This window comes from Dipodomys spectabilis, unplaced genomic scaffold (assembly GCF_019054845.1).
Source record: "Dipodomys spectabilis isolate Male_0828 unplaced genomic scaffold, ASM1905484v1 ptg000783l, whole genome shotgun sequence".
NCBI classification, from domain to species: Eukaryota; Metazoa; Chordata; class Mammalia; order Rodentia; family Heteromyidae; genus Dipodomys; species Dipodomys spectabilis.
The window spans coordinates 19949747-19971086 of record NW_024871460.1 but is presented as its reverse complement, the minus strand read 5'-3'; the positions used below and the strand labels follow the sequence as shown (position 1 = coordinate 19971086).

General features: G+C 40.4%; 1 protein-coding gene across 1 annotated transcript in view; it reads left to right on the top strand.

Moving 5' to 3' along the window:
* The first annotated feature begins 235 nt into the window (after window positions 1-235).
* The window catches only part of Spag1 (sperm associated antigen 1), a 55993-nt gene continuing 34888 nt past the window's right edge, over window positions 236-21340 (top strand). The window contains exons 1-7 of the mRNA XM_042673174.1: window positions 236-375; window positions 2776-2935; window positions 5383-5511; window positions 11614-11678; window positions 14312-14421; window positions 16524-16629; window positions 20276-20406. Coding sequence (XP_042529108.1) covers window positions 236-375; window positions 2776-2935; window positions 5383-5511; window positions 11614-11678; window positions 14312-14421; window positions 16524-16629; window positions 20276-20406 — 841 coding nt within the window. The remainder of the gene's footprint in view (window positions 376-2775; window positions 2936-5382; window positions 5512-11613; window positions 11679-14311; window positions 14422-16523; window positions 16630-20275; window positions 20407-21340) is intronic.

The window sequence follows — 21340 nt, the reverse complement described above, 5'->3', positions numbered from 1 at the left end:
TAAAAAGTAGTTGGATCAGCAGAATCTACTTTGTCATTTTCTTGTAGCTTTGCTTAAGGGAAGATTGTGTGAATAGGAATGTCTGCCTATGTTAACTAGTTATCTGGGAGTGTCGAGTCCACAATGAGCTTTCCTCCTTGGAAAAAACACTTGACTCAGATGATCTCCACTATCCTAATTGAAAATTATTGTTTAGATGAGTTTCATATCTGTTTTCCTGTACTATATTTCAGCCATGACTGCCAAAGATTGTCCTTCTTTGTGGAGCTTTGGAACAACAAAAAAATTTAAAATTCCTATTGAACACTTGGATTTCAAATATATTGAAAAGTGTTCAGACATTAAACACTTGGAAAAAATTCTTTGTGTGCTAAGGTAAGCATTTAAAATATGGCTGTTTTAATCATATTGTTGACTTTGTAAAGTTGAAATAACAATGGAACTTTTGGAGAAGATTTTCAAATACTAAGATTTTTTTGCCCATAGTGGGTTCCAAAAGAGTAATTTTGACTCTATGGTTAGCTTGGAGGGTCTGACTAGGTTTACTTTCAGCATTAGACTTAGACCAATTACTACCCAAGAGGACATTTTTCCTGCTTCATTCAGTTTTTTGTTTGCTTTGGCCAGTTCTGGGGTTTGAACTCAGGGCCTGGGCACTGTCCCTGAGCTTCTTTTTTTACTCTGCCACTTGAGCCACAGTGTCACTTCTGGCTTTTTCTGTGTGGAACTGAACCCAGGGCTTCATGCATGGTAGGCAAGCACTCCACTACCACGCCACATTCCCAGCCCTTCCTTCAGTTTTCTAGGACCAGGTAAAACAGCTGTTAAAGCAGTTGTCAGGGAGGAAGGTTAGTTATCTCGCTAGTCTGAATGGTGGGAGGGAGGTCTGAAGGCAAGAAATTAGGGCTTTCCTAAAGTACAGCCCCATAGTGGTGAATGTCAAATATATATATTTTAGATTTTAATATTTAATAATATGTAATTTATGATCCTATATATGTCTATATAATAGATGTATATATTATATACATTAATTTGTATAATATTGGTGGCTAAAAATGCATATTTGAGGGCCATTCTTCTGTGATTTTTGCTTCAGGAAATCTGGGGTGTGCCCAGAAATGTGCTTTTAATACTCCAACTGATTGTTAGGTTTGCAGGTAGTCTCAGTGTGTGTGTGTGTATGTGTGTGTGTGTGTGTGTCTGTCTGTCTGTGCCTATGTCTGTGAAGGAACCCACTTGAATGAGAAACACTGCCCTATAGAGTACCAAACTAGACACCTCTTTTGGGTTCCTGGAGCTGTTTTCATTTGGGGGACAGAGTGCTGATGCAGATGGCACTGTGGAGCATGAGGCTTCCTTTCCAGGAGCACTAGGATTCCTGTGGCCCCAGCGGTTCTTGTATTTTTTCCTCTGACCCTCTCCTGGTGATCAAGACCTTTTTCTCCTTCATCACCTCTATTTAGCCTCCTGTCCTTTGTCCCAGAGTTGGCATTATAACCTCATCATTTCTGAGGTGGGAAGATGAAAAGCCCTGTCATTATTTTCCTCTTTAATTTTTTTCCAGCAGAATATTGTCATGAATATTTGGCCAAGGACTGATAAAAAATGAGAAGCTTAGGAGTTGAAGAGCTTAAAAACCACAATTGTAATGTTGGTTCCAACAACTTACATAATTAAATTATATTGTGTTGACTAAGGATTGTTGTATGAAATTTAACTTGTAAATTGAATTTATATTTTGAGAGCAAACTTACACGGGGATAGGAAACAATTTATTTTCCTTAAAAATAAAGAGACCAGATGCCTCTACTTAGTTCCCCCAAAAAGGGATCCTATTTTTTGAGTGATAGAATTTTGGGGGTATTTTTCTAAATTGTTTGTCTGCCATTTGTTCCAACTCTGCTTTTTAATTGAACTTTAAATAGAAACTCCTTGTTGAAAATAAAGCCCATATTTTTTCTCTATCTATAATACTGAATTTCCAGGATGTGTTTATAAAACTGCTTCATGTCCAAAATGAATATATATGTTTTATATAGGAGAGAACATGCTACTTATTCAATTTGGAAAATCTTTTTTTTTTTTTGATTGGTCATGGGGCTTGAACTCTGGGTTTGGGCACTGTTCCTCAGCTTTTCAGCTCAAGGTGAGCACTCTACCACTTGAGCCACAATGCCACTTCTGGTTTTCTAGTGGTTTATTGGAGATAAGAGTCTCATGGATTTTCCTGCCCAGGCTGGCTTTGAATCGTAATCCTCAGATCTCAGCCTCCTGAGTACCTAGGATTACAGGCGTGAGCCTCTAGCGCCCGGCTCAATTTGGAAAATCTTGTAGAATTTGGTTTCTTTCTTTCTTCTTTTCTTTTCTTTCTTTTCTTTTCTTCTTGCCAGTCCTGGAGCTTGAACTCAGGGCCTGGGCACTATCCCTGAGCTGCTTTTTGCTCAAGGCTGGCACTCTACCATGTGAGCCACAGGACTACTTCCAGCCTTTTCTGTTTATGTGGTACTGAGGAATTGAACCCAGGGCTTCATGCATGCTCCATAGCACTCTGCCACTAAGTCACATTCCCAGCCTAGGAAGTTGGTTTCTTTGGGAATTTTTTCATCATTATGTCACCCCATAGATTAACAGATACATAAGGAGATTGTGCTAGTGGAGCCAGAAGCCCAGCATTCAGCCTTGGGTAGCCCTTGAGATCTCTATAGAATTTTGGGGCTCCTTCAGGGTGCTCTATATAAGGGGTAAACTCTGAAATTATAAACATTTTTTAAGGTCTGGTGAGGAAGGATATTATCCTGAACTTACAGAGTTTTGTGAGAAGCGTCTTACAGGCTTGGCTCCTGGAAGCAGAGCTTTGAGAAAGGATAAACCTGCAGCAACACCATCCAGTTTTACAAAAGAAGAATGGGAAACAATTGACAATGATTTAAAGGTAGAGAATAACATTTATCTGATACCTGGGCTTCTTGTTTCTCAATATAGGACTGAGAGGTGATTACTTAGAAAGTATTAATTGCTTTGTTTTCTGGTGGAGCTGGGTTTTGAACTCAGAGACTCCAGCATGCTTGGTGCTCTACCACTTGAGTCACACCTTTATTCCTGATTTTTGCTGGTTATATTGGAGATGGAGTCTCACAGACTTTTCTGCCTGGACAGACCTCTGACCATGATCCTCTCAATCTCTGTCCCCCAAGGAGTTAGGTTGCTGGCACAAACTATTATCCCTGGCATCTTTTTTTGTACTAGGATTTGATTCACTGTGATTTTAAGTTGTCTATCTCCAGTGACTAATGATATTGAGCATCTTTTTTTTTTTTTTTTTCGGTCAGTCTGTGGTTTGAACTCTGGGCCTGGGTACTGTCCCTCAGCTCTTCAGCTCAAGGCTAGTGCTCTATCACTTGAGCCACCACACCACTTGCGGTTTTGTGAGTGAGTTATTGGAGATAAGAGTCTCACAGACTTTCCTGCCCAGGCTGGATTTGAACCACGATCCTCAAATCTCAGCCTCCTGACTAGCTAAGATTATAAGCATGAGCCACTGGCGCCTGATGATATTGAGATAGGAAGAAAAGAAAAGAAAAGAGAAAGAGAAAGAAAGAAAGGAGGAAAGAAAGAAGGAAAGAAAAGAGAGAAAGAAAGAGCAGGAAGAAGGAAGAAAGGAAGGAAAGAAAGGAGGAAAGGAGGGAGGAGGATGGGAGGAAGAGACCTTACTCAATGTTTTTTGGTATCTGTGATAATTCAGTTTAATAAACATTATTAAGAACCTAATGTATGCCAGACACAGAATTGCAAAGATGATGTTAAGACATAAGTCTTGCCCCCAGGGAATTTGTAGTATGAAGCGAGAGACTGACATGAACAGATAACTAAAATGTTTTATGCTCGTGTGCCCAGGAAGTGCATTTTCACTTACTAGATAGGAAGTTCAGGGAAACTTACTGAAAGGTGCAGTTAAAAGACATTGCATGACAAGTAAAAATAAGACAACATCATGATGAATATTTTTTGGGTGTGAATGGTACTGGGGCTTAAACTCAGGCTTCATACTTGCTTGTTTTTTGTGGGTTTTTTTTGGGTCCAGTTGTGGGGCCTGAACTCTGGGCGCTGTCCCTCAGCTCTTCAGCTCAAGGCTGGCACTCTACCACTTGAGCCACAGCACCACTTCTGGCTTTTTTCTTTTTGCTTATGTGGTGCTGAGGAATCGAACCCAGGGCCTCAGACATGCAAGGCAAGCGCTCTACCACTGAGCCACCTTCCCAGCCCCAGGCTTCATACTTGCTAAGCAAGCATTCTACTATTATTCACAGTCTTTCATTGATTTAGTTATTTTTCTAATGGGATCTTGAATTTTTGCCAGGAGCTTGCCCTCAACCTCTGCCTTCCTACCTATGTCTGCCATGTAGCCAGAATTACAGGCACCACCACACTTGACTCATTAGTTGAGAAGTCTCTTGGTTGGCCTCAACCTGTGAATCTCGATCCTGTGATTACACCTGTAATTACAGGTGTGAGTTATTTTACCCAGCCAACATAAAAATGCTTACCAACACTGAATTGTACACTAAAAATGGCTACAGAAAGTGTATTAATTAGTCTTTCCTCACTGTGACAAAATGCCTACTAAAAATTAGAGGAGCAAAGATTTATTTTGGCTCAGGTATTCAAAAGCTGCAATCATTTCTGGTGGGCAGCTCATATTACAGCAGCCCCGAAGTGGAGAAGGAATGTCTCTAGTTCTGGTTTCCTCTTTTCTTTGTGGTTAGCCCATCCAGGCCTGCATCCTATGGGATGGCTCAATGCACATTCAGCAAGGATTCCCTCCTTAGTTAACCAGCTCTGGAGTGCTCCTCACAGATGCACCAGAAGTGTGCTTTACTAATTTTTAGGCATTGAATCCAATCCATAACCCAGATGAACCATCATGGAAGGTAAATTTTATGTAATAGGTATTTTTCCACAACTAAAAAGAAACAGTAGGAGCTGGGCATCAGTGACTCATGCCAATAATCCTAGCTACTCAGGAAGCCGAGATCTAAGGAACATGGTTCAATGCCAGCCTTGGCAGAGAAGTCCATGACTCTTATCTCCAATTAACTACAAACAAAAGTCAGAAATGGAGCTGTAGCTCAAGTGGTAAACTGCTAGCCTTGAGCAAAAAATAAAAGGCTCAGGGACAGCACCCAGCCTCTTAGTTCAGGCCCCAAGACTGGCACCAGTTAAAAAAAAATGTAGGTGGAGTGTTACCTGTCATGATCAAATTGTCACCTCAAAAGTCACTCATAGCAAACTATGATTTACAGATATTTCTTGAGTCTGTCTCATTATTCAATAGGTTATTTCAACCTATGTATTTACCTTCTTTTTCTCCATTCTTCTCAGAGCTGGATGTTGGACATTAAAAATGAAGAAAATACAATGCATTCTCACCACACAGAAATGCATCCCAATTTCGAAGAAGATCATTTACCTCCAGTTCGTGGCTCAAATAGCCATCCCCATGTCAGCAAAGTACGCCTTTGTGATATGGTTTGGGGTTGGTGGGGGAAGGTGGTAACTGTGGCTTTAAGGGGATATCTCAGTATAATGAGGGTAGCTAATGTCTTGTACTCTAACTGGAGATGTTTTCTATTAGCTGTGTCTCATCACCTGGAGGTGGAAATGAAGCAGCACCAGCCTTTGAAAGCCTGGTTTCACTTTCTTTTCCCTTTTTCCTTTTACTATCTAGTCTCTTCTACTCTGACCAGTTTTGATGAGCACATAAGGTCCCTATCAGTGTGCATGCAAATTTCAGGAAACATATATATCCAGTTGAGATACAGAAGGTGTGTTTCATTTGATTAATTTAAGTACCTACAGATTTAAAAATGGTAAATAAATACTCCCAAGCCCCTACAGGTGTTATTTTTGTATTTAGTGCATTGTGTTTTTGTTTTTATTTTTCCCTCGGTACCTTTCTAGATTTTTCCCTTTTTGTTTTGTTTTATATTTTTTTTTGTCAGTCGTGGGGCTTGAACTCGGCTTGGGCGCTGTCCCTGCACTCTTCAGCTCAAGGCTAATGCTCTACCGTTTGAGCCACATCACCACTTCTGGTTTTCTAGTGGTTTATTGGAGATAAGAGTCTCATGGACTTTCCTTGTCCAGGCTGGCTTTGAACCTTGATCCTCAGATCTCAGCCTCCTGAGTAGCTAGGATTACAGGTGTGAGCCACCGGCGCCTGGCTCCCTTTTTGTTTTGAACTGGGATTTGAACACAGAGCCTCATGTTTGCTAGGCTGTTTGATACTGTGGAGTCATTCCTCTAGCCCCCTTTGTGCTTTTTTTTTGTTTTTGTTTCTGTTTTTATGGTCATGGGTCTTGAAGTCTGGGCCTGGGTGCTGTCCCTCAGCTCTTCAGCTCAAGGCTAGTGCCCTACCTCTTGAACCACACCACCACTTCCGGCTTTTTTCTGCTTATGTGGTGCTGAGGAATCGAACCCAGGGCCTCATGCATGCGAGGAAAGCATTGTACCACTGAGCCAATGTCCCAGCCCCTGTGCTGGTTATTTATGAGTTAGGATCTTGCTTCCTGCCTAGGTATGCTGTAATCAATTAATTCATATTTATTAGCTGAGCACAATGGGCAAAGTCTGTGCCTTAAAAATGAACAAGGAATAATACTCTAAGAAAGATCTTCCACTGGCATGGCAGAGTCATTGGCTTATGTTAGGTGTCTTTTTGTGTGTGTCAGTTGTTGTACTAGGCCTTGAACTTGGGGCCTGGGCTCTGTTCAAAGCTAGTATTCTACTACTTAAGCCACAGCTCCACTTCCAGCTTTTTGGGAGTAGTTTTTAATGGAGATAAGAGTCACACAGGCTTTCCTGTCCAGGCTGTCTTTGAAGAACCATGATCCTCCGAACTCAGCCTCCTGAGTAGCTAGGATTATAGACATGACCCACTGGTGCTCAGCATATTAAGTGTTTTAAAGTAAAAGCAGGGACTCTAAAAAGCAGGTGGATACCACTAGGTTACTGTCTTCATATGAGTTAAAGCCAAGGGGCATGCATTTTCTGCCAGCACATTGGTCTGTTTGGAGATAGGGCTGTTTTTTCACTCTTCTGATTTCTCCACAGGTCAGAGAACTTAATTTTCCATTTGGCGATGGGGATCTTAAGAATGAGTGGCTCCATTTTGGTGTATTGGAGCCCAGTGAACAAGATCATTTGAAATGAACAGCCTCCTATCATTTTATTATCATTCTTGAAAAACTTGGAGAGCTAAGGGGCTGGTTAGGATATGACATTTTAATTATATAATCAGATATATGAATATTGGGGAAGATACGCAAATGCACTTTTCAGAAGTATGAAAATGTCCTAACACCAAAGAGTGTGCACCACACTGACATAGTCTGCTGTGGATTAGGACAATGATCAGGGGTATTGTGGGGATGTATGGAAAGTTTTCAAAGTCAAGGAAAATTTCTTGTTCTTAGGTACCTATAGACAGGTGCTGTTGGCTCACACCCATAATCCTAATTTCTCTGGAGAAATCATGATCTCTGAGAATCATGATCTGAAGCCAGCCTAGGCAGGAGAGTCCATGAAACCAAAAAAGTTGGAAGTGGACCTGTTGCTCAAGTGGTAGAATAGTAGCCTTAAGCACAAAAGCACAATCAACTCCCAGGCCCTGATTTCAAGTCCCAGTAACAGAAAAAAAATGTATAAAAATAATTTTGATGAAATAGTAAAATCTTGACTTTGTTAAATATTGAACCCCACAAATATATCTTTTTAATGTTTTGTATGACACAGTAGGAAGTATGCAGAATGCACCATATTGACTAATGAGAATGATTTGTTATTTCAAGGAAAGCACTATGGGCTAGGTGTATTGATTAGTGTATTCTGTATGCCTCGTCCATATCTTTTTTTAATATGTATTTTATTGTAAAGATATTGTACAGAGGGATTACAGTTACATGAGTAAGGTAATAAGTATATTTCCTAGTGAGCATTGTTACCCCCTCCTTTGTTTTTCCCCTACCATCCCTTCCCTTTCTTCCCCAACCCCCCCATTCATATCTTGAGCCTTTTCATTGCACATTCATTTTATTTATCAAAAAACATTTCTTTATTGAATTAAATTTACAAGTGCAAATTATATATTTAACTTGATGGTTATATATACATGCAGTGTGAGATAATTACCACAATTAAACCAACTCATATTCTTCTTTATTTTACTTACTCAAAGAGAATATTCTTTGTCATAATTAGATATTGGAGTGCCACATATGAATTTAAATATTCCTCATTTTTAATTAGTACCTTTTTTTGTTGTTGTTGGTCGGGGGGCCTGAACTCTGGGCCTGGGTGCTGTCCCTCAGCTCTTTAGCTCAAGGCTAGCGCTTTGCCACTTCAGCCACAGTGCCACATCCAGCTTTTTCTGCTTATGTGGAATTGAACTCAGGGAGTCATAAATGCAAGGCAAGCACTCTACCACTGAGCCCCACTCTGAACCCCTAATTAGTACCTTTTGAAACTAAGTTGTACCACTTACGTAGTTTTCTGGGGCTACTAATAAAAGGTACACAAACTGGTAAGCTTAAGACAAGAGAAAGGTATTCTTTCCCTGTGCTGGAGGCCACATGTCCTGAATTTAAGGGATTGTCAAGGTAATAATCCTTTGGGAACCTGAGAGGAGTATCCCTCTTTATTCTTTCATTTCTAGAAGTCCCAAGCATTCCTTGACTTGTAGTCTAACTCCAGCCTCTACCCACGTCTTCCCAAGTGCCAGACTTTTCTCTCTTTTTTATATAAGAATGTCAGTCATATTAGACAAAGGCCCATTCTAATGACCTTACCTTGTTTACCTCTACACAGATTCTATTCCCAATGGGGTTTCATTCATGGATATCAAGAATTAAGAATTCCCTATATCTTTTTAGGAAACACATTCAACCCAAACCACAGTCTTAGCATTGAGAACCTGTCTTTCTAAGCATGAAGAAGAGTGCAAGCATGGAAGACTACCTAGGAAGCGATAAGGAGTGCACAGTACTCCTGTGTGCCTTCTAGAGTTGCTAGTTGAGTTAGTTACATCACTGTGACAGAAGGCCTGACATAAACAACTGAAAGAGGGAATTACTGACCTTGGCTCACAGTTTCCAAGGCTTCAGTCCATAGTCAGTGTAGTGAGACACTGCATCACTAACATAAGAAGCACATTGCATAGACCATTAACATCATGGCAGCCAAGAAGCAGAGAAGGACAGGAAGGGACCCCAGTAGGTGGATGTCCCAAGGGATCCACCCCCACTGACCTATTTCCTCCAAGGAGGTTCGACCTCCTAAAGTTTTAAGAGCCCTCCAAAATTGGGCCACCAGTTGGGAACCAAACATTCAAACCAGAAGCCGGACAGTGTCCAGGCCCTGAGTTCAAGCCTCAGGACTGCACCAAAAATAAGATGAAAACCAGGAGCTTCAAACCATACCACTAGAATTGCTGAGTCATCTGTTGGCAAACTTAAATGACACCAAAGACATTTCAATGGTTTAAAGACAATCAGTGCAAGCGGGGCTCCGGTGGCTCACGCCTGTAACCCTAGCTACTCAGGAGGCTGAGATCTGAGGATCACAGTTAAAAGCCAGCCCAGGCAGGAAAGTCCGTGAGACTTATCTCCAATAAACCACCAGAAAACCAGAAGTGGCGCTGTGCCTCAAGTGTAGAGCGCTAGCCTTGAGATGAAGAGCTGAGGGACAGCGCCCAGGCCGAGTTAAAAAAAAAAAATCAGTGCCTACTACATTTTACCCTAAATTCTACTCTATTCTCTTTCATTAGACTGTATAGATAGGCAAAATTTAGGTACCATTCCCTAGTATATGTCTAGCATGACGAAGTACTACTTGCTCTGGGAGATTATTTATGAGCAACAATGGATTTTATGTACATTTTTCCTGTTTCCTTCTGGTGCAGAACCTGCTCCCCTACCCCATCACCAGCAGGAGATCTTGGATCTAGTATGGTGCACTTTATTCTAAACCACTCAGAGCCCTTCCCTGGGATTTCCCTAACTGGAGGTGAAGAGAAATTCAGTCTTTTCCACTCTGATGAGAAAACCTGTAAGGTTATAATGCAGGCTTCCAGGACCATGTCTCCTCCCACAAGAGAAAGCAAATAGCCCTAAAGGAAGATGTAAATCACAGGTAGAGGGAGTACATGGATTTGGGAGAGAGGAGCTGGAGAAGGGCCTAAGAAACCCTTGAGCTGGCAGTACCTCTGCTTGTTTGTCAGCTAGTGATTTCTTCTTTTTAAATGGAATTAGTACAAGATGGGTATCTGTCATTGCAAACAAAACAGCTGTGACTAATTCTGCAGAGTAGTTATTCTTGTTTTTCTAATGCTTGGAGCTTAAAAAAAAAAAAAAAAAAAAACAAATTTGGAGCTGGGTGCCAGTGGCTCACTCCTGTAGTTCTAACCAGCCCTGGTAGAAAAGTCTTTGGGACTTCATCTCCAGTTAATCAGCAAACTTAGGAACTAGATGCTGGATACTGGTGGTTCATGCAGGAGGCTGAGATCTGAGGATTGTTCCAAGCCAGGCCTAGCAAGAAAATCCAAGAGACTCTTTTCTTGAATTAATTTCCAAAAAGCCAAAAGTAGAGCTGTGGTTAAAGTAGGAGAGTGCTATCCTTGGGAGAAAAAGCTTAGAGAAAGTGCCCAGGCCCTGAGTTCAAGCCCTAGTACTGGCACAAAAATGTGGAACTAGAGGCATCGTTCAAGTGGTAGAGCATCAGCTCTGAGTTTGCAAATAGAGTACAAGAAGAGGAAAAGCCCAAGTTCCTGAGTTTAGGCTTCAGTACTGCCACACACCCACAACCCCCTCCCGCCACCCTCACACAGAATGAATTTATTTAGTACTCTTTTCTTTTCTTTTGGGTCTGGTCATGGGGCCTGAGCTCGGGGCCTGGGCACTGTCCCTCAGCTCTTCAGCTCAAGGCTAGCGCTCTACCACTTGAGCCACAGCACCACTTCCTGCTTTTTTCTTTTTGCTTATGTGGTGCTGAGGAATCGAACCCAGGGCCTCATGCATGCAAGGCAAGCGCTCTACCACTGAGCCATCTTCTCAGCCCTCTCTTTTCTTATTTAAAAAAAAAACACTGGGCTGAGAAGGTGGCTTACTGGTAGAATGTTTGCCTGGCATGCATGAAGCCTCAGTACCACATAAACAGAAAAGGCCAGAAGTGGTACTGTGGTTCAAGTGGTAGAGTGCCAGCCTTGAGCAAAAGAAGCTCAGGGATGGTGCCCAGGCCCTGAGTTCAAGCCCCGGGACTGGCCAAAAAATCATTAATAATCACACTGAGTTTTCAAATTTTATATATGAATAAATAAATATCTCTATATATTTTAAAACCTCTGGACTGTCCCCAGAAGTAACTACAAATTTAAAATCCTTTCTGTTACCTGCTGTATATTATTGTATTATAGTCTTGAAGTTGTTATAACCTGAAAGGCATCTATTTTCTGAACAATTGGCATTTGTGTATTTTGACTCAATAGTTTACATTGCATTTACAGTAAAACCTGCTAATTTTAGATTAAATATATCTTATAAGATATGATTTTTATTCTTTCAGGGGAAACATTCTAAAAGTAGACCAGCTAAGAAGAAAGTTCCAAGGGATTATTCAGAATGGGATAAGTATGTTTTATATTCCTTTATACAATCTTTGTTACTGAAAAATTCTGCACCATTAAATACTATGATAACTTTTAGTGTACATATTATAAACCAAGTACTGGCACAAAATATATGGAACTAGAGTCATGGCTCAAGCGGTAGAGCATCAGCTCTGAGTTTGTGAACAGAGCACAAGAACAAGAGCTCAAAAGGTGGACCAAATTGCTTTTAGTAAAATACAAAAAGTAGTATAAACACTTATGTGGAAGTAAGTGGGTCTGGTGTTTGAACTCAGGGAATCAAACTTAGTAAGGAAGATCCCTATCACTGAGGCTACACCTCCCCCACTTAAATTTTTAGATGGTCTTGAACATTTTGCCTAGCGCAGCATGAAACTTTGATTCTCCTATCACTGTGTTTCAAGAAGGTAGTGTTATAGCATGTACCCCAACACCTGGCTTGCTTGTTAGTATGGAGTCTTCCTACTTTCTTTCCCAGCTTTCATCGAACTACAATCCTGCCACTTCTTAACTTCCCACATTGCTGGTATTATAAGCATGTACCATCATGCCTAGTTTATCTAAGAAGTTTTATCTTGATTTAACAAAACAGCTACATCATTTTATCAGTCACGAGGCTTGAACTCTGGGCTTGGACGCTGTCCCTGACCTCTTCAGCTCAAGGGTAGGGCTCTACAACTTGTGGCCACAGCGCCACTTCCGGTTTTCTGGTGGTTAATTGGAGATAAAAGTATCACTAACTTTCCTGCCCCGGCTGGCTTTGAACTGTGATCTCAGCCTCCTGAGTAGCTAGGATTACAGGCATGAGCCACTAGTACCCGTCAAAATATATATTTTGTAAATATATGGATAACACTAGTTATTTTTATAAAATAAAATTTGACAAAAATGAAATTTGACAAAAATAACCAAATTTTTATTTTATAAAAATAACCATTGTTATACTTGTCCAAAGTAAAAAGTACAAATGTTTTAAATGAAGAGAAATTAGTCACAATTTAATGACCCCTTTGGAGCAGGTTGAATCTGATTAATACTTAAATTCTCACTTAATTACATTTTTTCTTAAGAAAGAATGTAAATGACAAAAAAGGATGTGGAAAACACACTTATGATGCAAGTTTTGAGACTATATTCAAAGGTACAATAAAGGTTGAACATCTGTAACTTTCTGAAAAGAAATCTGAAATGCTTAAACTTCTAAAATGATTTTATCCTACTATTTCAAATTTCATACTATCAAACTTTGTTTCATGCACATGACTATTTAAACTATTATGTTCAGTTTATGTGTATAAGGGGCATAGAAAACATAAATAAATTAGGTATTTTAACTTGGGTTCCATCCCCAAGGTATCTCATGTTTATGCAAATACTCCAAAATCTGAAAAAAACCCTGAAATCCCAAATACTTCTTAATCAAGAATTTTAGATTAGGAGATACTGAGCCTGTGGTCTGGCTTATGCCTATAATCTCAGATATTTGGGAGAAAGAGATAGGAGGACTGCAGCTTGGGCTAATCACGGTAATTACAGCTAGACAGGAGGTGTCATGGTCTGAGAATGATCTAGGCCAAAAAGAATAGACCCTATCTGAAAAATAACCAAAGCAAGCCATGTTTATAATCCTAGTTACTTAAGAAACTGAGTCTCAGAGGGTTATGGTCAAAGCCAGCCCAGACCAAAAAGTCCAAGAGACTCCAATTAACCAACAAAATGCCAGTCTGGAGGTATGGCTCAAAGTTGTAGAGCCCTAGCTATGTAAGCTGAGTTAGAGTGTGAATTCAAACCTAGTACTGTCACACACACACATAAAAGAGTAAGATATACAGGGCTGGGAAGGTGGCTCAGTGGTAGAGTGCTTGCCTTGCATGCTCGAGGCCCTGGGTTCGATTACTCAACACCACATAAGCAAAAAGAAAAAAGCTGGAAGTGGTGCTGTGGCTCAAGCGCTAGTGCGCTAGCCTTGAGCTGAAATGCTGAAGGACAGCGCGCAGGCCCTGAGTTCAGGCCCCACGACCGGACCCAAAAAAAAAAAAAAAAAAGAGTAAGATATACAACCTGTTATACAAATATAAGAATAACAATAGTAAATTTTCTTTTCTTTTTTTTTTTTTGTCGGTCATGGGGCTTGAACTCTGGTCCTGGGTGCTGTCCCTCAGCTCTTCAGCTCAAAGCTAGCACTCTACCTCTTGATCCACAATGCCACTTCTGTTTCTTTCCTTTTTTTTTTTTTTTTGAGATAAGAGTTTCATGGCTTGGGGCTGGGAAGGTGGCTCAGTGGTAGAGCTCTTGCTTTGCATGCATGAGGCCCTGGGTTCGATTCCTCAGCACCACATAAGCAAAAAGAAAAAAGCCGGAAGTGGCGCTGTGGCTCAAGTGGTAGAGCGCTAGCCTTGAGCTGAAGAGCTGAGGGACAGAACCCAGGCCCAGAGTTCAGGCCCCACGACCAGACCAAAAAAAAAAAAGAGTTTCACAGCTTTTCCAGCATGGGCTGGCTTTGAACTGTGATCCTCAAATGTTAGCCTCCTGAGTAGCTAAGATTACAGATGTGAGCTATGGGTGCCCGGCAATAAATTTTATTTCCTTACTTGTATTAAACATATTTTCAGTTTTATTTTTCTTCTACTTAAGATTTGATGTGGAAAAGGAATGCTCAAAAATTGACGAGGATTCCAAAGAAAAGACTACAGTGGACAACAAGGCTCATTTGTCTAAAATTGAGACAAGACTAGATATATCAGGTGAGAGGGGATCATGGATAAGAATCATGGATTAATTAATAGTCTGTAACATGTTTAATTATACTAAAACTTCAACCTAGGAAACATCATCTATAAGTGTAACATTTCCATGAGAAGAGTGTAAGAGTGTAGATTTTCTCCCAAAGTTCACTTTTTTTTTTTTTTTATTGTGAAAATACTGTTCAGAGGGGTTACAATTACATGGGTACATTGTACATGGGTACAATTAATGAGTACATTTCTTATCAAGCGTTGTAGCCTCCTCCTTTGTTTACCCTTCCCATCCCTTCCCATCCTTCCCCCACCCCCTAATCTTCCTCCCCCCCACACCAAAGTTGTAAAGTTCGTTTTCGACATAACGACTTGTACATCTCATTGTTGCAATGGGTTCATCTGTATCCCTATTTAAATGATTTGTTTTTTTCCCTTGACCTCCTCAAATTATGCCAACATCAAATACAGTGAAAGCAGCAGTTATACCGTGGGGGAGGGACATACAAAGCAACAAAGAAATCATCTTATAATTGTGTTAGAAACAATCGTATGAAAGAATAAAACATTTGAATACATATCTTAGGGTTCATTTCCCTAACATCAACTTATCTGATCTTTTCTGCTTGACTGAGACATATACTAGTTATTGCAAATAAGGGAAACCTATGTTTCTTTGGGCCTCGCTTAATATAATTTTTTCCATGCCTTTCCATTTCCTAACAAATGGGGCAATGTCATTCTTTCTGATGGAGGCATAGAATTCCATTGTGTATATATACCACATTTTCTTGATCCATTCATCTACTGAGGGGCATCTGGGTTGGTTCCATATCTTAGCTATAGTAAATAATGCTGCAATAAACATAGTTCTGCTGGTAGCTTTAGGGTGGTCTTGTTTGTGAACATTTGGGTAAATGCCCAAAAGTGGGATTGCTGGGTCATACCAAAGTTCAGTTCTAACAAATTCATTTTCCTTTTTATCTTTTGTTTTTTTCCTGCTGCTGGTCCTCAGGCTTGAAATGAGGTCCTAGATGCTGTTCTTGAAATTTTGTGCTCAAGGCTAGTGCTCTACCACTTGAGCCACACCTCCACTTCCAGCTTTCTTGTACTTTATTGGCAATAAGAGTCTCACAGACTTTCCTGCCCCAGCTGACTTTGAATCACAATCCTCAGATCTCAGCTTCCTGAGTAGCTAGAATTATAGGTGTGAGCCACCATCGCCTGACTTCATATATCTTTAACTGTTTAATTTTATATGAATAATAGTTATAATAATCAAATATGTAAGACTTAAGGATATAAACCCAGGGGCTGGGAGCGTGGCTCAGTGGTAGAGTGGTTGCCTTGCATGCACGAGGTCCTGGGTTCGATTCCTCAGCACTACATAAGCAGAAAAAGCTGGAAGTGGTGCTGTGGCTCAAGTGGTAGAGCACTCACCTTGAGATAAAGAGCTGAGGGACAGCGCCCAGGCCCAGAGTTCAGGCCCCACCACCACCACCAACAATACCAAGAAAAAGAGTATAAACCCATTATTCTTGCTGTAATTTTTTCCCAATTTTCTCTTTTCTACAAATTCCTTTTTTTTTTTTTTTTGGCCATCCCTGGGGCTTGAACTCAGGGCCTGGGCGATATCCCTGAGCTTCTTTTGCTCAAGGCTAGCATTCTACCACTTGAGCCACAGCACCACTTCCAGCTTTTTCTGTGTATGTGGATTCTGAGGAATTGAACTCAGGATTTCATGTGTGCCAGGCAAGCACTGTACCACTACGCTACATTCCTTGCCCTTTATCTTTTTTCTTTGCAACAAAAAGATTGCGGTAAAACCAATTTTAAAAAATTGAAATTCTTAAAAGTTGTGAATGGTAAAGAAAATAAAAGCCACTAAGCTTAGGAAACCTTTCATTTCTTTGGTTTAGTTTGTTGTTTTCTACTTAAGCTATAATACACAGAAGTGTATGAGAGAGTGGCACTCAGTAGTACGTAATTGTCTGATGTGAAGATTTTCAGGAAACTGAAAAAAAAGCTCTCTTGGATTTGAACTTTTTATATCTATCTATCTATCTATCTATCTAGTTATATGTTCCTATAAATCAGATATTTATTTTTAGGCCTCACGGAGAAAGAAAGGGGAATTCTTGCCACTCGTGAAAAGGAAAAAGGAAATGAGGCTTTCAACTCAAAAGATTATGAAGAGGCGGTGATGTATTACACCAGGTGAGCAGGCTTCTGTTGTTCAAACTTTTTTATTTAAATAAAGCTCTAATGGATTAGTTGTTGGAACCATAGCTCAGTAGTCTATCAGGCTCACTTAAGTTATGCTTGTGATTTATCATGAACTCACTGGTGTTCTTTTCTTTTCTTTGGTGCCAGTACTAGGGCTTGAATTTAGGTCATGCTATTGCTTGGCTTGTTCACTCAAGACTAGTGCTCTACGATTTGAGCTGTATATCCACTTCTGGCTTTTTGGTGTTAAGACTCTCCCTTGGACTTTTCTGCCCAGGCTGACTTTGAACCCACAGATCTCAGCCTCCTTATTAGCTGCAAGTACAGGTGTGAGCCACCAGTGCCTGGCTCCCCTTGTGCTTTTATATTTTCATTTTTCCCATTTTTTTTGTCTTTTTCAGCTAGTGTGTGGTGTGAAACCAAGGTCTTATCTTGCGAGGCTACATCCCTAACACTGTCTCGATTAAAAAAAAAAACAAACCAAAAAACTTTTCTCAGACTTCTAAGTTCCTACTCTACTCTGTATTTAACAGAATCTAAACTTCCCCATTTTACAGAAAAAAAAACTGAAATCATCTGAAAGAAACTTGATGGAACTCACATAAGCATAAAGATTAAGAATTTGAGTTCTGCAGTCAGATTGCTGGTCCTATTTCATTCTGATACTTAAACATCTCCCCTCTCCTCAGTGCCTTTATACCCTAGAATGCACTTTCAGCCTCTACTTAATTCTAACTCATCCTTTAGAACTTGTCTTGTCTTCTTTGTCTAAGTCTTCCTGGCCTCCCAGCCTTCATCCATCTCTACACCTCTGCACTGCAGTTTATAGGCTCTTGCCACAGCCTTATCAATTCTTTCTAGCATTTGTCAAAGACACAGTTTGTTTGATGCCGTACTAACTGCAATGTCATCTCTAAATACTTGCCCAGGTATTTTTGGTTTTGTTTTGTTTTTGTTGTTGTTGTTTTGTTTTTATATCCTTATGTCCTCAGAATCCAGGAAAAGGCCTGGCTCATAGCAGATGTTCAATAAGTGCTGATAGGAACTTTTGAAGTTTTTACAGTCTGTGAAAAGAAGTTCCTAAATTGAGCGTATAGAATCACTAATGCCACCTTAGAATTAAACTCAGTACACAAAGGTTGTGTCTCCAAAGAAGTTGTCTATAGCTGAGCACTTGTGGCTCATCCCTGTAACGCTAGCTCCTTGGGAGGCTGGGAATGGGTGGATCAAGTTTCAACCATAGCCTGGGAAGGAAAGTTTTCAAGACCCTCATTTCAACCCATGGATGGAGGTAGTGGTTTATGCCTGTCATCCCAAGCTGTATGAGAGGTTGAGATTGGGAGGATGACAGATCAAGGTCAGCCTGGACACAAAAGTCCATGAGACTCCACCTCTATGGAGGGAAGCTGGGTGCAATGGTAGGTGTTGAGACCCTAGTGACTATGCGAATCTAAAATAATCTAAATAAGTGCAGGTGTGAGCCCAATAACCAGTGAAAAACAAGGCCGGAAGTGCCTGTATAACTTAGCAGTAGAGTGCCAGCTGAGCAAATAAGAGGCCCCGAGTTCAAGCTCCAGTACTACCAAAGAAGAAAATAAAAAAGAACTTTGTTGTCTTTGACAGTTTAAGGGAACACAGGAAAGATACTGGATGGATCATTCAGTCAGGGCAGTCTCTTGTGTTCAGGGCTGACATCGTTTTCTCTCTTCTTGTCTATGGAGAAAGATATGTGTTCTATGTTGTATGTATGGTATGATGTGGTATGGGGGTAAAGACCTGCTTCCTTCTGACCCTGGAAGACTCCTTATCTCCTGTGCCTGTTTCCTCAGTGTTATAAGCTGTCATAGCGCAGATGAGTGCTGTCATGAGGCCTGATCTAGACAATGTTACTCAAAGTGGGAGGACATGGTAGTAACCATAGCAGACTGGCTTTCTCTCTTGCCTGTCATTTATTAGCTGCGGGCACAACACGAGCACCTGCTTTCTCATCTGTGTAATGAAAAGAACAACGATTCTTCCTCCATGCCTGGAAATGAGGAAGTGAGCTCTGTGGGTGAAGGCCTTAGTGCCTGGCCAGTGGCACACAGTGGCAGGAATGCTTAGGATCAATTGTTCCAGTTGTTTCCTGACAGGTGTTCTGCACATCTCTCTACCCAGCCGTGCCGTTCCTCCCCATTCATCTTTCATGATCTGATAAATTGATCCTGCTCACTACTTTCCTGTTTCCATCTTCTGTTGTGGGTTTTATAAATGCAGTGCACTGATAACCTTGTATTTCTTATATCTGGGTATTATTTCACAGCATTCCAAATCAACAATAAGGTTGATGTTGCAGTTCTTTTCATGTACTTATCTCCTTCATGGAGCAACATTGGTTTTTATATTCTTCATCCTACTGACTTTTCTTCTGTCTCCTTCAATTGAATTTCTTTGATTAAATTACTTTTGGATCATTTTCTTAGAATCTTAGAATCTACTTTTACATTGCAGACTCATTTGTTTCAGTTAGCATGCTGACAACTGAAGAAAGGTTATTAATTGGGATTGATCACTCCATTTTTTGTGTGTATACTAGGAAATTGATCCTAAGGAGTAAAAAAAGTTTGCTATTTAATATGAACTAACCTGTTTTGTTTTGTTGAGAGATTTATATGTATCTTCATTTCGATATCACCTCAAAAATCTGAATTAACTTTAGCCTATTACTGGTTAGTGAAGCATCTGTCTAAATGTAAGTTTTATATGTAGGTTTATGTCTTATTACTTTGAGTGATACAGGATATATTATTTTGCTCAGGCTGCCATCACAACATATTACAAACTTAATAGCTTAAACAGTAGCTTAAACAGGAAAAACAACCTCTCACATTTTTGGAAGCTGTAAGTCTGAGAGATCCAGGTATAGGTGGGGATGTTTTCTTCGGAGGCCTCTCTTCTTGGCTGGCAAGTGACCATCTTTTCCCCCTGTGCTCACAGGGTGTGTCAGACATCAGAGCTCCAATTTTTCCTCTTTTTTTTTTTCTTTTGGTTTTTGGTTTGGGGCTTGAATTCAGGGCTTGGGCACTGTCCCTAAGCCTCTTTGTGCTCAAGGCTAGCACTCTACTACTACACAGCTCCACTTCCCGGTTTTGAGTAGTTAATTGGAGATAATAGTCTCATGAGGATTTTTCTGTCCAGGCTGGCTTCAAACCATGATCCTTAGATCCCAGCCTCCTGAGTAGCTAGGATTACAGGTATGAACCACCAGCACCTAGCTTCAATTTCCCCTCAGGTGCTAGTTTTTACTGCATTAAAGCTCACATCAGTGACTTTATTTTAACTTCATTACCACTTTTAAATTCCTATCTCCAACCATATTCATTTTCTAAGACACTGCGGGGTCAGGACTTCAACATACACTTTTTCGTTTGTTCTTTGAGACAAGTTCTTTCCTTGTTCCATATAAGCCCAGACTGAAATGGAACTCATGATCCTTCTGCTTCATCCTGCCAAATGCTGGAATTATAGTCATGTACTAACTTACCCAGCTAACATTAAGTTCTCGAGGGACATTGTTCAGCCCATACATGTAGTATGATTTTTTTTATTTACAATTTTATCTTGGGCCTGCATGTTGCCAATAAGTATTTCTTTTTAGGAGCCTCTCAGCCCTTCCTACTGTGGCTGCCTATAACAATCGAGCTCAAGCGGAAATCAAACTACAGAACTGGAATAGTGCTTTCCAGGACTGTGAAAAGGTCTTGGAGTTGGAGCCTGGAAACATCAAGGGTAAATGTTCACTGAGCACTTTGAAAGTTACAGCAGGACCCGTTAGATCGTCTGTAGATACTAAATATATTTACATAAAGCTATTTCAGCAAAACCCCAATTTCTACATGTGCTCCAACCACCTATTTGGAATTGAAGTCCCTGATTGCACTGGGCTAGCTCATAATCCTGAAAGAATGATTAAAATGTTAGCATTAGGTGAAGTTGAATGAAGGGACCTTGGAACTCTCCGTACTATCTTTGCAACTTTTCTGTAACTCTCAAGTCATTCCAAATAATAAAAAACATTACAGACAATTGTTCTATCATGAACACATCTGCATGGACCCATGTTCCCTTGGGAATCTGACCAGCAATGGTGATGGGAAAGTGTCGGCAGTATCTCAAGTTGGAGTAATTGATCACATTTGGCTTGCTCTTGAGATCTCCATAGCATTCCTAGAGGGCTGAAACGAAAACCAGCAAGTTAATCTTACAGCTATATTTAAAAACAGGTCAGGTGTTTCAGATAGAAACTTCTTCTCATAAATAAGAAGCCTGATATTTTTCAAAGTACCAATTTTATCACACAAAGTCCTCTATTTATAGGATGGATAAAGGGGTGGGGTTGAAAGATTCATTGTCAGTATTAATTATAACATATACACTGAAACTACGGAAGAATCTGACACAAGTGCTCCATTTTTTAGCTTAACTGACTTCATGATTGCAGTACTCTCTCTAAACATTTGAACATTGGATAAATAGCTTTCATGGATACGCCATACTCTAAGCTAGATGCTGGTCAGTAGTTTATTAATTTTCATACAGCTTTTCTAAGTTTCTAGAATGATGATAAGAAGGAAAGCTTCCCAATGCTGCAGTGTTGTGGGGCACATACACCTGTTTGGAAGGTTGCTATGTCAACCCTCAGCCCTGGGAGGAGCTGGTGTGC